Here is a 13,165-nt window from a genome sequence, read left to right as displayed (position 1 = left end):
TTCCATGTATGGAGTATGCTTCACATGTCTATGGGTGTTCCATTCATACCACTCTTCTAGACAGGATGGAATCAAAAGCTTTTTGTCTCATCAACTCCTCTCCTCTTACTGACTGTCTGCAGCCTCTCTCTCATCGCCGCAGTGTTGCATCTCTAGCTGTCTTCTATCATATTTTCATGCTAACTGCTCTTCTGATCCTGCTAACTGCATGCCTCCCCTCCTCCTGCAGCCTCGCTGTACAAGACTTTCTTCTTTCTCTCACCCTTATTCTGTCCACCTGTCCAATGCAAGAATTAACCATTATTCTCAATCATTCATCCCTTTCTCTGGTAAACTCTGGAGCTCCCTGCCTGCTTCTTTATTTCCACCTTCCTATGACTTGAATTCCTTCAAGAGGGAGGTTTCAAGACACTTATCCATCAGTGTTTGACTACTGCTTTAGACCCTTTTCTGGGACTGGCATCTCAGTGAGTTTTTTTTTTTTTTTTTTTTTTTTTTTTTTTTAAGAAATTGAGATTACAGAGGAACAGAGCAAACATAAGGGAAATAGATCAAGATGTATAAACATTAGTTATTTACAAGTTAATATCACAGAACCCTGGGTGTACTCATTGTTTCTGGGAGAATGTTAACAAAATGTATGGCAAGGTCTGCAAGATTAAGGGAGGGCACAGGACACCATGCGCAGATCCTGTATACAAGCACAGTCCCTCAGGTAATCCAGAGTGTGTTGGTCCTCCACTGCACGCAGGCAGCATCTCCTCTTCTTCGAGGTGGCAAGTCCCAGCTCCCAGGCGAATTCTAAACACCACCACCTCAGCCCACCTCACTCCAATAGGGCATACCTGGCCAATGCATCCTGCTTGAACCTGGGCCAGCCAGCACGCTGTGCTGTGGCTGTCACCTTGCTGGTCTCTTTTTGCCCGCTGTGTCTGGCTCTCGTCAGCACACTTTTATTTTCCACCTTAGCTGTCTCAATGTCCTGGGGATATGAAGGTTCACCGCTGGCTCATGAGCTCCTTGCATGTCAGCCTTGTCATTGCTTGTTATGCCAATGTGGGATGGAATCCAGTTGATACAAACTGTTCTGCCCATGTGTTGCATGTCTCCTGCTGTTGTGTGAATGGTGTGTATTAGGTGGGAGTTCCCACTGTAGTGAGACTGCAGTGACATGATGGCTGTCATGGAGTCCATGTGAATGACGACATCATGGTGATGTGAGGTGTGGGCTTGCTGTACTGCCATTAAGATGGCTTCCAGCTGCCTATGTGGAGGATGAGAAGTCAGTCACCTGAGCTATCGCTGTGGTGGTGGTGGTGGTAGCAATGGCAGCTGCAGCGGAGTCCTTAATGTGGCACACAAAGGCTGCACCAGCAAATCCAGAATGTGGATTGGTGGAGCTATCTGTGAAATACACAGCTTTTCGTGCTTCCCCGGTGTCATGAGTGTTCTGCAGACCATGTTGGCGCAGCTCAGTAGTGACGCATTCTTGTTTCCTATGTCACAGTGACTTCATAACAAGCCATCTGTGACCGCAGGGGGCTGGTGCATCCCACTGTTGGCACGGCAGGTCCTCATGTCCTCCCACAAGACACCAAGCTCCTGGATGTTGTTCACAGCCTTGTTGATCCATTTTGCTGGGCCTCATCCCCGCATGGTAGCAATGAAGAGCCATGAGGACGTGGTCTGGGTAGCCATCCTGCAGAGATGTTTTAAGGAGGAAGTTGGCCATGGTATATTTTACCCTCACTACTAGCGATGGGATGTGCACCTCTGCCCACAAATTGTCTGGTTTCCTCAAGTGCATTTCATTTTGGACAGTTTCCAGGGCTTTTGCATCCCTGTCAGACATGGTGAGGAGCAATGGATCTACATAATCAATTAATGACTGCACCAGGGCCTTACATGTGGCCAGATTCACAGTACTGGATGCCTCCATACCTCCCCGAGACAATGCCTTGAGTATTCAGTTGCAAGTATGGCACTTGCCTTTCAGGTGTTGTACTTCTTCCTTGCAGCTGCCGTTGCAACTCACAACCATGCCAAGGTAGCAATGTGTGGCTACCCAGTTGATGTAGTGACCTTGAAGTGTGAGTTGGGTCAGGGATGTGTGGCGTATCTTTGCCAGGGTTTTTGTTTTGGAGTGCAAGATAGTGAAGCCATTATCTGCGCATGTGTGTGTGAGGGCATCCAGGACTACTTGCAAGTTTGCTATGGAGTTCTTCCCTGTGGTTTGCAGCACAATGTTATCTGCATAGCCAATGTGTTGTGTGCCCTCTGGGTGCCAGAACATTAATGCATTGAAGAGGGTGGGACTCATGATTCCTCCTTGTGGAGTTCCATTGAAAGATTAATCTGGCTCTTCTGTTATTCATATAACTTTGGATCCACAGGAGGAACTTCCCTTTGACCCAAGTTTGGTTAGCTCCTTCAGGATGACAAGGGCTGCACTCTATCAAATGCCTTTTCTATATCAGTGAAGACAGTTGTTTCTGCCTTCATGTTTGACACATAGTTTGCCAGACAGTTAGTGGTGCTTCTATGCTGAATGAAGCCATTGAACCCTGGGTTGAATTTGCTGATCTTGTACAGCTAACAGTTGAGGAGGATTCATTCTATCATTTTGCACATCGTCGTGGTGAGGCTGATTGGTCTGTATCTATCGGGCCTTGCTTCTTTGGGATGGGAATGATGTTTGCAGCCTTCCACTCCTCAGGAACCACACTCTGTGTGAGGGACATATTGAATAAGCAGAGCAGAGGGTCTCCCACCACATTGCACATGGCTTAGCATAGAATAGGTAATACCATCGTTCCCCTGGAGCCATGTCTTTGCTTGTTTTCCGTGCCCTGAGTAGCTCATCCCTCAATATCTTGTGGTCTATGTCATCACGGAGGAGGGTGGCAGCCATTATAGTGACCCACCAAGCTCTGCTTTTCTATGTCACAGCTGCTTTGGCAACCCGACACTCAATGACCCATCACAATACAGTGCTCGTCATAAACATTGTCGCCGGAGAAAACGGTATCCGTTTGAAGGATCAAAACGCGCGCGCTTTTCTTGGCGGGCATCAGGTGCTTTAAATTTAATTATTACATATCTGTCATCTCAGCCTGGATGTCGGGCAGCTTGCAAAGGCGGGAAGTGATCGGCCCCTGTCAATCACTCCGACTGGCGGGCGTTCCGTCGCTGTCCTTCCGCGCTACCCCCACCCCAAGACTGGCTTGCAGTTACTCTGCTGTTTAGCCGTTTTCCTGGACAATGGTGCGCTACCAGATTTTGTCATGGGATGACATCGCAGCCTCAGCTCTCCAAAAAACTATCTCTGACCAGACGGGTGTCAGTGTCCGCCAAGTTCAATGATACGTGAAGCCTATGGCTGAACTCGGCAGCAACAACTTACCCGCCAAGAAGAGAAACACCCGCAAAATTTCCCTGCGAACCCTGAGAGTGGTACACTTTGAAGTCGAACGTAATCTCCGAATATCTGCTAGGAAAATCAGGGAAGACAACTTGGGATTGCAGAGTAATGTGTCTGTGAGGACATTATTGCGCCGCATCCACGACGACCTCCAGTATCTGAGCTATGCAGTGCGGCCCAAGCCTGTGGTTACTGTAGCCAGCAAGAGAAGAGGCTTGCGTTTTGTGAGAGGATGAAAGACTGGACCATCGAGCAGTGGCATGGCGTGCTGTGGAGCGACGAGTCAAGATTCACAGTGATAGGCAGCAGTCAAGGTCGTGTGTACCGGCGTCCAGGCAGCGATCTCCTTGATCCCCACTACATTGCTCCTGCTGTCAGATTCCCTGATTCGTTGATGGTGTGGGGATGCTTTTCCTACTATGGGGTGGGAAGCCTCGTGGTGTTAACAAAAACACCACAATGAATCAGGGGAATTACCTCGAGCTTCTGTGTGACCATCTACCAGGGTCTTTCGAGATGTGTCAGGCTTTCACCTTCATGCAGGACGGTGCACCGTGCCTTATGCTAAATCAGTGAAGCAGTGGCTCAGAGACTGCCAGTCTTCTTAAGACTGGCCTGCTAATTCCCGGAACTGAACCCAATAAAAAAATTTGTGGGCGGTAACAAAACGGGAGTTACGCAGTAAAGACTGTTCAACTGTAGCCAAACTCCAAGCTGCACTTCACCACCTTTGGAGCACATTCGGCCCCTAGCATCTCATGGTGCTTGCAGACAGCCTTCCGGCCCGTTTGGAAGAGTGCAGGAGACGAAAAAGGGAAGCCAAGAAAGTATTAGTTGTAAGCTCAATAAATTTCTTTGGATGCAGTACATGTTTATATTACCTGACGCAGCGTGGGAGAGGGGTGCGACAATGTTTATGGCGAGCACTGTAGTTCGTTATTGGCTGTTCAGCTTTCCCTGCAGGATTTGGGTTTTGCAGGCAGGCATGTGTGCTTGCCCCTCACACAGTTGATGTGTTGCCACACCTGTCATGTTGGTAGTGTGGGTGAGGCATCCCATGTACCACAGCCATCTCTCCTCACGGATGATGTTGGTTTGTTCCCTTGCATAAATTACCCATTCCCTTAGGTTCACTCCATCTGCCTCACTTTTTGTGGAGGGATATATGTTTGTCAGCCACCGGGTTATCCTCGTGAGGAATTATATTCATTCATCATAGTACCAGAGGTACTTTTTGTTTGGATTGTATTTTTCTTTCCTTGAATAAGCATGGAGGCATCAGCTGCAGCTTGAATGTCGACGGTGAGATCACTTGCCAATAGTTGCACAGATTCAGGAACGTTATAATTGGCATACCAGGTACGAAGGGGGTCCATGAATGTCTCCCAGTTAGCCTTCTGTGTATCCCATCTTCATCTGGTGGCTGGTGCAGTACCACTTTGCTGATGTGTAGAAGATTTTCCTGGGCAGTGATCATGCAGGAGCTCTGGCACAGGAGTAACCTGAATATCCTGGTTGTCCCCATTCACCATGATGGTAAGATACTGTCTGCCTCCTGTGATATGTGTGGGACACAGCTCGCCATGAAGCACCTCCACCAGGAAGTCCTCCAGCATCTGTGTGATGTGCTGTCCTTGCTGGTTCATACATTCACAGCTCCAAGGTCCAAGAAGCAGATGGTGAACAATGAAGTCCCCAGTTAACAGAACAGGTCTTCCATCAGTGTGTTTGAACAGAGGGAAGAGATTCATATTTGACCTTTGTTGGCAATACATACTGTACACATCCATCACAGGGGTATGACCAAGATGGAGGGTGACACAGAGAGATTCCACCTGTTCCCCCAAAGCTGGAGGGTCATGTATCAGGGTGGCTGGAATATCTTTTTGCACCAGCATGATAAGACTTCGTGACCTGCCTTGCTGGTGAGGTTTGTGTAAGAGTTGGTATTGCCTCCCAAGTTTCAGGACTGTTACGTCCATCATCAGGATTTCCTGTAGAACAATGATGGCTGTGTTGTGTGTGTGTGTGTGTGTGTGTGTGTGTGTGTGTGTGTGTGTGTTTGTGTGTGTGTGTGTGTGTGTGTATGTAATGTTGGAGGATGTTGCCCTTACTCATCAGTCCATGAATAATCCACTGTAAAACTGTTAAGTGCATGGTGGTGCCACCTCCTCCTCCCACCTTCTCTGTCATTCCTGGATGGCCAAGAGAGGCCTGGGAAAGTCGTGGGTGTGGGCCTGCCAGGTGTCAGATGACATAGTGGGCCGTCGCTGTCCATCACCTGAATCTGGGTCACTTGCCACTGGCATCTGGATTTGTGACGATGTGGGGGTTCATTGGACCACCTCAAGTGAGGGGAGGGTCTGTTTCCTGCTCCATGGCATCCTGGCTTTCATAATGCTGGAGCTCCAGTGGTGAGACCATTTACTCCATTATATCGTCTGTTGGGAGGGGAGTCATGTCGGCATCTGTGGACACTGTTGCTCCACACTGTTTCTCACACTGATGCTGGCTGCTTCCCAGTAATGTGTGAAGCAACTGGGACATTTTTGCATTTTTGCTGGTCATCCTGCATTGAATGCATGGAGGTAATCAAGACTTGAAGATCCCACTTCTCCTTCTGAAGAGCACCCTGTGACACATGGAGCTGCTTCACCTCACTGTGAAGTGCCTCCACTTCCTGCTGCTGTTTGTTGTCCTCTTGGGTGTTGGGTGTGGGAGGATGGGGGTGGCGTGGAAGATCTGACATGGGATAAGGAGTGGACAGAAGGCTTGCTCACTTTTACAGAGGCAGTTTCCAGATGCAGGGGTGGGGAAAGCAGAGGGAGGGCAGTCTGGCCAGGTATCTGGTGGGGACTGGCCCAGGCAGTGTTGGTAGCTGCTACCCAGGGCAGTGGAGGTATCAGGTGATTGGCAGGCACTAGAGGCTGACCTGATCCGATAATGATCTCCCTGTGTAAGGGAGGATAGGCTGCCAAGGTGAGATTTGGATGGGGAGGAGGGGGCGTCACTGGGCTGAGCTGATGAGGGGGCCTTTGTGAGGCAACATTGGCATCATTTGGGCAACATTTGCTATCCATATTGCCCTGTCCCTGACTGATACTCCTTGGGGGAAGACAAGGCAAAAGAGGTGATCTTGGGTTGTATTAGTGGTTGTGGGAGATGTAGCACCTGCACTTTTGTCACTATCCAATTTGCTTTTCTTTTTCCTTCCTCTCTTCATGAGTGTAAATTCTCCACTATTGTCACTGTCCCCCATCGTATCCGCCGCTTCCCACCTGGAAGGCCATTTCACACACCTGCATGAGTCCAGCAACCCATTAGATGTTGTGGGCATGTCACACTGAATTGAATCAGTAGCAGCCAACAAGTCACAAGGCAGGTCAGCACTGTATATAATAGTGGTAAGAGAGGTAGGAAGATTTGACAACTCAGACTGATCATGGGTCAGGGTGTCCAACTTTGCTGAGGTCAAGAGGTCAGTTGAGGGAGAGAGAGAGAGAGAGAGAGAGAGAGAGATTTTATTAGTAGTAATATTATTAGTAACAATATTTGTGCTTAGTGTACTATTGCTTCAACTCCACACCTATACACCTAGGCGCATTAGTTGCATGGTAATTATTAGGTACTCTCTCTCTCTCTCTCTCTCTCTCTCTCCCTCAAGAAAAAAGTGTGTCTAATATGCCAGCAAATACAGTATATGTTATATCAGACTTATTGAGGGTAAGCCACTGACAATAAAAGCGATCTTGATCAAGGCAAGTGGTCAGGAGTGCTGCAACATCTATTAAGAACTGCTGCCACTTTGAGACTGAGCATGGTGATCAATAGCAAATTTTAAATTTCCCAAGATTGACTCAAAAAAAAATTCAAGATCAACCAGAAATTCCCAAGACTGAGAAACAATAAGTAATTAACAGAAATTTGTTTGAAATAAGATGGGATCTTATCTTTCACTATTACTGCAGATATACACGGCTAAGAGGTTTGTCTTCTTTGCCTTCAATAGCATCCTTCACAGTTGGATGCAGTATTACCACCCTCTCTTCTCTGCCTTCCCATTCTTGCTCACCACACCTTAGGTATAGTACTGTCCACTTTTCACGTCTCAGATGAGGGATGTTGAGGATTGCCACTGATAACATAGTACTTACATCATCTGTTTCATCTACAAAGCAACATTTGCTGACTCGTCTGATAAACACAAATTATGATATAACAGGGTCCAATATAACAAGGGTTTACTGTCTTTAAGTCAGGTTATTTAAATCAATTTGAATCAGAGTAAAGAAATCATAATTTAGATCAAAATTAGATATAGTGTATTTCAAATCATTGAAGTGTTATATCAAGAGTAAAATATCTAATGATTTAAATTAATTGTATTTGCCAGCACATCAGACACACTTTTTTCATGAAAAGTGTATCTAATAATTACCTTGCATCTAGTGCAGCCATAGTACAGATACCTAGGCCTGTAAGACAAAGCCTATTGGTGTGGAGTTGAAGCAGTAGTACACTGCGCACAGATATTTCTACTACTAATAAAATCTCTCTCTCTCTCTCTCTCTCTCTCTCTCTCTCTCTCTCTCTCTCTCTCTCTCTCTCTCTCTCTCTCTCTCTCTCTCTCTCTCTCTCTCTCTCTCTCTCTCTCTCTCTCTCTCTCTCTCTCTCTCTCTCTCTCTCTCTCTCTCTCTCTCTCTCTCTCCCCCCATTTTCCCTCCCTCCCCCTTCCCTTATCATCTCTCCCTTCTCTCATTCACCAGATATCACTCACTTTGACTTCTTTCTGTGGGATTATATTAAGGATATCATGTATCAAACAAAGATACAGAACATCCCTAATCTAAAGCAAAAGATCACTCATGCCAATGCCACCATTGATGAGGCTATGCTACAGTGAACGTGGCAAGAAATCAAGTACCATTTTGTTATGCTTCATGCAACTAATGATGCCCATATAGAGGTGTATTAAATGTGGCAAAAACAACTTTATTATCTGCTCCACATTTTGTAATGATTCCCATATATTTGTCCGTACATTTGCTTTTATAATATTTTTTTAATTGTAAAGAGACTTTACTGACACCCTGTATATATATATATATATATATATATATATATATATATATATATATATATATATATATATATATATATATATATATATACAGTGGAACCTTGGTTTTCAAACTTAATTCTTTCCAGAAAGTCATTCAAAATCCAAAATGTTAAAAAACCGAAACTATTTTCTCCATAGGAATCAATGTAATACACACACACACACACACACACACACACATACACACACACACACACATATATATATATATATATGTATATAAGGAAGAAGAAAGAACATATGAACCAGCTGTACAGGAACAGTATCAATTCTATTTATCTTGCAGCAAGTTAGTCACCAGTAAATCATTGCCATCTCTTACAAGAAGCATATTAAAAAGCATAAAAAAAGAAAAAAGTAAGATCTTTTGTTGATAATAGCAATAAATGTACTTATGAAATTTAATGAGCTTAATTCTTTTTTAAATGCGAAGTAGGTTAGTTACTTTAACATAACAGGTTTGATTAAACTATTAGTCCTACTTATGATTTTATGTGAAAAACTCATCTTGGGTAATGTCTATAATCTATGGTTTCATTTAACATTGGCCAAGTTTAATACAAGAAAATGGCCTCATAAGACTGAAACAAATAATCAGTGAAAACAAACAAGAATTAATGTAAAAAAAAAATAATGTAAATAAAAAATCTTACTTAATATTTTTTATCATGAATTTTTTCTTATTTCCATATATATATATATATATATATATATATATATATATATATATATATATATATATATATATATATATATATATATATATATATATATATATATATATATATATATATATATATCAGTTCCATGAAAAATTTACTAACATTTTTTTCATCATATTCTTTAGGGCATCATTGGAACCAGCCGCCCTACACATTACCATGTGCTGTGGGATGACAGTGACCTGCCAATGGAGTTGCTACAGAATCTAACGTATGCCATGTGTCACCTTTACTCCCGGTGCACTCGCTCAGTATCCATCCCCACTCCAGCCTACTATGCCCACCTGGTGGCCTTCAGGTAATATTGCTAGTATTGTTACAGTGCTTCTTGATACTCAGCAGGCTTAATTTTAGCAGGTTAATATCATCCATAGAATAACATAATAATTCATTAGCTGTTCACAGTATTGCTTTTCTTAAAGAATTTTAACCAATCACAGAATTGTCATATCATATTGTATACAGATATTAATCTCTTGGTTTTTCTTTTGATGCTACTGTTTTTGGAATTATAGTAAATCCTCTTCTATAGTGCTAATTGATACCATTTTCACCATGATGGCAGAAATAATATTGGCTCTGTTAAATAACCACTAGGGATAGTTGGTGCTTTGACAAAAAAATCCATTTTTTTCCCACTTAATACTGATATAGTAAGCAATGTAACAATAGATGCACAAAAATAATATGCATTAGGTTGCTTGCTATTAAAAAATAAGCATTGCATTTACCAGTTAAACAGGAAGTAATCTTGGTCTTGCCTGATCACTGCTAATCATTATGAATTAATCATAAGGTTTCATATATGATATGCTTGACTGGAGTTTTCCAGCTTGAAAATCACCTTAAACATTATTTCCATGATAACTAATGATCTTGTGCTTCTTCTCAACTGGGCATATGGGAGGTTTTGCCTTCCTAAAAGAAAGTTTTTCAGAAATTTACCTGGCCCCCCCATAAAACAGACCCTAATTATGTAATTTCTGAAGTACATGGGAAGTATTACTGAAGCATTTAAATCCAAAGGTTATGGGCTATTGCCTTTTAAATTATTTCTTATTTATTTATTTTTTTTATGTAGGAAGGACACTGGCCAAGGGCAACAAAAATCCAATAAAAAAAATATGCCTACTGAAATGCCAGTCCCATAAAAGGGTCAAAGCAGTGGTCAAAAAAGTGATGAATAAGTGTATTGAAACCTCCCTCTTGAAGGAATTCAAGTCATAGGAAGGTAGAAGTACAGAAGCAGGCAGGGAGTTCCAGAGTTTACCAGAGAAAGGGATGAATGATTGAGAATGCTGGTTAACTCTTGCATTAGAGAGGTGGACAGAATAGGGGTGAGAGAAAGAAGAAAGTCTTGTGCAGTGAGGCCGCAGGAGGAGGGAAGGCATGCAGTTAGCAAGATCAGAAGAGCAGTTAACATGAAAATAGCGGTAGAAGACAGCTAGATATGCAACATTGCGGTGGTAAGAGAGAGGCTGAAGACAGTCAGTTAGAGGAGAGGAGTTGATGAGACGAAAAGCTTTTGATTCCACCATGTCTAGAAGAGCAGTATGAGTTCAACCCCCCCAGACATGTGAAGCATACTCCATACATGGACGGATGAGGCCCTTGTACAGAGTTAGCAGCTGGGGGGGGGTGAGAAAAACTGGCGGAGACGTCTCAGAATGCCTAACTTCATAGAAGCTGTTTTAGCTAGAGATGAGATGTGAAGTTTCCAGTTCAGATTATAAGTAAAGGACAGACCGAGGATGTTCAGTGTAGAAGAGGGTGACAGTTGAGTGTCATTGAAGAAGAGGGGATAGTTGTCTGGAAGGTTGTGTCGAGTTGATAGATGGAGGAATTGAGTTTTTAAGGCATTGAACAATACCAAGTTTGCTCTGCCCCAGTCAGAAATTTTAGAAAGATCAGAAGTCAAGCGTTCTGTGGCTTCCCTGCGTGAAATATTTATCTCCTGAAGGGTTGGACGTCTATGAAAAGACATGGAAAAGTGCAGGGTGGTATCATCAGCGTAGGAGTGGATAGGACAAGAAGTTTGGTTTAGAAGATCATTAATGAAAAATAAGAAGAGAGTGGGTGACAGGACAGAACCCTGAGGAACACCACTGTTAATAGATTTAGGAGAAGAACAGTGACTATCTACCACAGCAGCAACAGAACGGTCAGAAAGGAGATTTGAGATGAAGTTACAGAGAGAAGGAGAGAAGCTGTAGGAGGGTAGTTTGGAAATCAAAGCTTTGTGCCAGACTCTATCAAAAGCTTTTGATATGTCCAAGGCAACAGCAAAAGTTTCACCAAAATCTCTAAAAGAGGATGATCAAGACTCAGTAAGGAAAGCCAGAAGATCACCAGTAGAGCGGCCTTGACGGAACTCTTACTGGCGATCAGATAGAAGGTTGTGAAGTGATAGATGTTTAAGAATCTTCCTGTTGAGGATAGATTCAAAAATTTTAGATAGGCAGGAAATTAAAGTAATAGGACGGTAGTTTGAGGGATTAGAACGGTCACCCTTTTTAGGAACAGGTTGAATGTAGGCAAACTTCCAGCAAGAAGGAAAGGTAGATGTTGACAGACAGAGCTGAAAGACTTTGACTAGGCAAGGTGCAAGCACGGAGGCACAGTTTCAGAGAACAGTAGGAGGGACCCCATCAGGTCCATAAGCCTTCCGAGGGTTTAGGCCAGAGAGGGCATGGAAAACATCATTGTAAAGAATTTTAATAGGTGGCATGAAGTAGTCAGAGGGTGGAGGAGAGGGAGGAACAAGCCCAGAATCGTCCAAGGTGGAGTTTCTAGCAAAGGTTTGGGCGAAGAGTTCAGCTTTAGAAGTAGATGTGATAGCAATGGTGCCATCTGGTTGAAATAGAGGAGGGAAAGAAGAAGAAGCAAAGTTATTGGAGATATTTTTGGCTAGATGCTTTTTGGCTAGATGCCAGAAGTCACTAGGGGAGTTAGATCTTGAAAGGTTTTGACATTTTCTGTTAATGGAGGAGTTTTTGGCTAGTTGGAGAACAGACTTGGCATGGCTCCAGGCAGAAATATAAAGTGCATGAGATTCTGGTGATGGAAGGCTTAAGTACCTTTTGTGGGCCACCTCTCTATCATGTATAGCACAAGAACAAGCTGTGTTAAACCAAGGTTTAGAAGGTTTAGGATGAGAAAAAGAGTGAGGAATGTACGCCTCCATGCCAGACACTATCACCTCTGTTATGCACTCAGCACACAAAGACGGGTCTCTGACACGGAAGCAGTAGTCATTCCAAGGAAAATCAGCAAAATACCTCCTCAGGTCCCCCCAACTAGCAGAGGCAAAACGCCAGAGGCACCTTCACTTAGGGGGATCCTGAGGAGGGATTGGAGCGATAGGACAAGATGAAGATATGAGATTGTGATCGGAGGAGAAGAAGAGGGTGACAGCATAAGCAGAAGGATTAGAGGTCAGGAAAAGGTCAAGGATGTTGGGCGTATCTCCAAGACGGTCAGGAATACGAGTAGGGTGTTGCACCAATTGCTCTAGGCCATGGAGGATAGCAAAGTTGTAGGCTAGTTCACCAAGATGGTCAGTGAAGGGAGAGGAAAGCCAAAGCTGGTGGTGAACATTGAAGTCTCCAAGAATGGAGATCTCTGCAAAAGGGAAGAGGGTCAGAATGTGCTCCACTTTGGAAATTAAGTAATCAAAGAATTTCTTATAGTCAGAGGAGTTAGGTGAGAGGTATACAGCACAGGTAAATTTAGTATGGGAGTGACTCTGTAGTCGTAGTCAGATGGTGGAAAACTTGGAAGATTCAAGAGCATGGGCACGAGAGCAGGTTAAGTCATTGCGCACATAAACACAGTACCCAGCTTTGGACCAAAAATGAGGATAGAGAAAGTAGGAGGGAACAGAAAAGGGGCTTTTGTCAG

General features: G+C 43.7%; 1 protein-coding gene across 1 annotated transcript in view; it reads left to right on the top strand.

Moving 5' to 3' along the window:
- The window catches only part of LOC135111538 (protein argonaute-2-like), a 253,733-nt gene that overhangs the window by 227,491 nt on the left and 13,077 nt on the right, over positions 1–13,165 (top strand). The window contains exon 15 of the mRNA XM_064024947.1: positions 9,391–9,563. Coding sequence (XP_063881017.1) covers positions 9,391–9,563 — 173 coding nt within the window. The remainder of the gene's footprint in view (positions 1–9,390; positions 9,564–13,165) is intronic.

The sequence above is a fragment of the Scylla paramamosain genome, chromosome 22 (assembly GCF_035594125.1).
Source record: "Scylla paramamosain isolate STU-SP2022 chromosome 22, ASM3559412v1, whole genome shotgun sequence".
NCBI classification, from domain to species: domain Eukaryota; kingdom Metazoa; phylum Arthropoda; class Malacostraca; order Decapoda; family Portunidae; genus Scylla; species Scylla paramamosain.
This window is presented reverse-complemented; position numbering and strand designations above follow the sequence as displayed.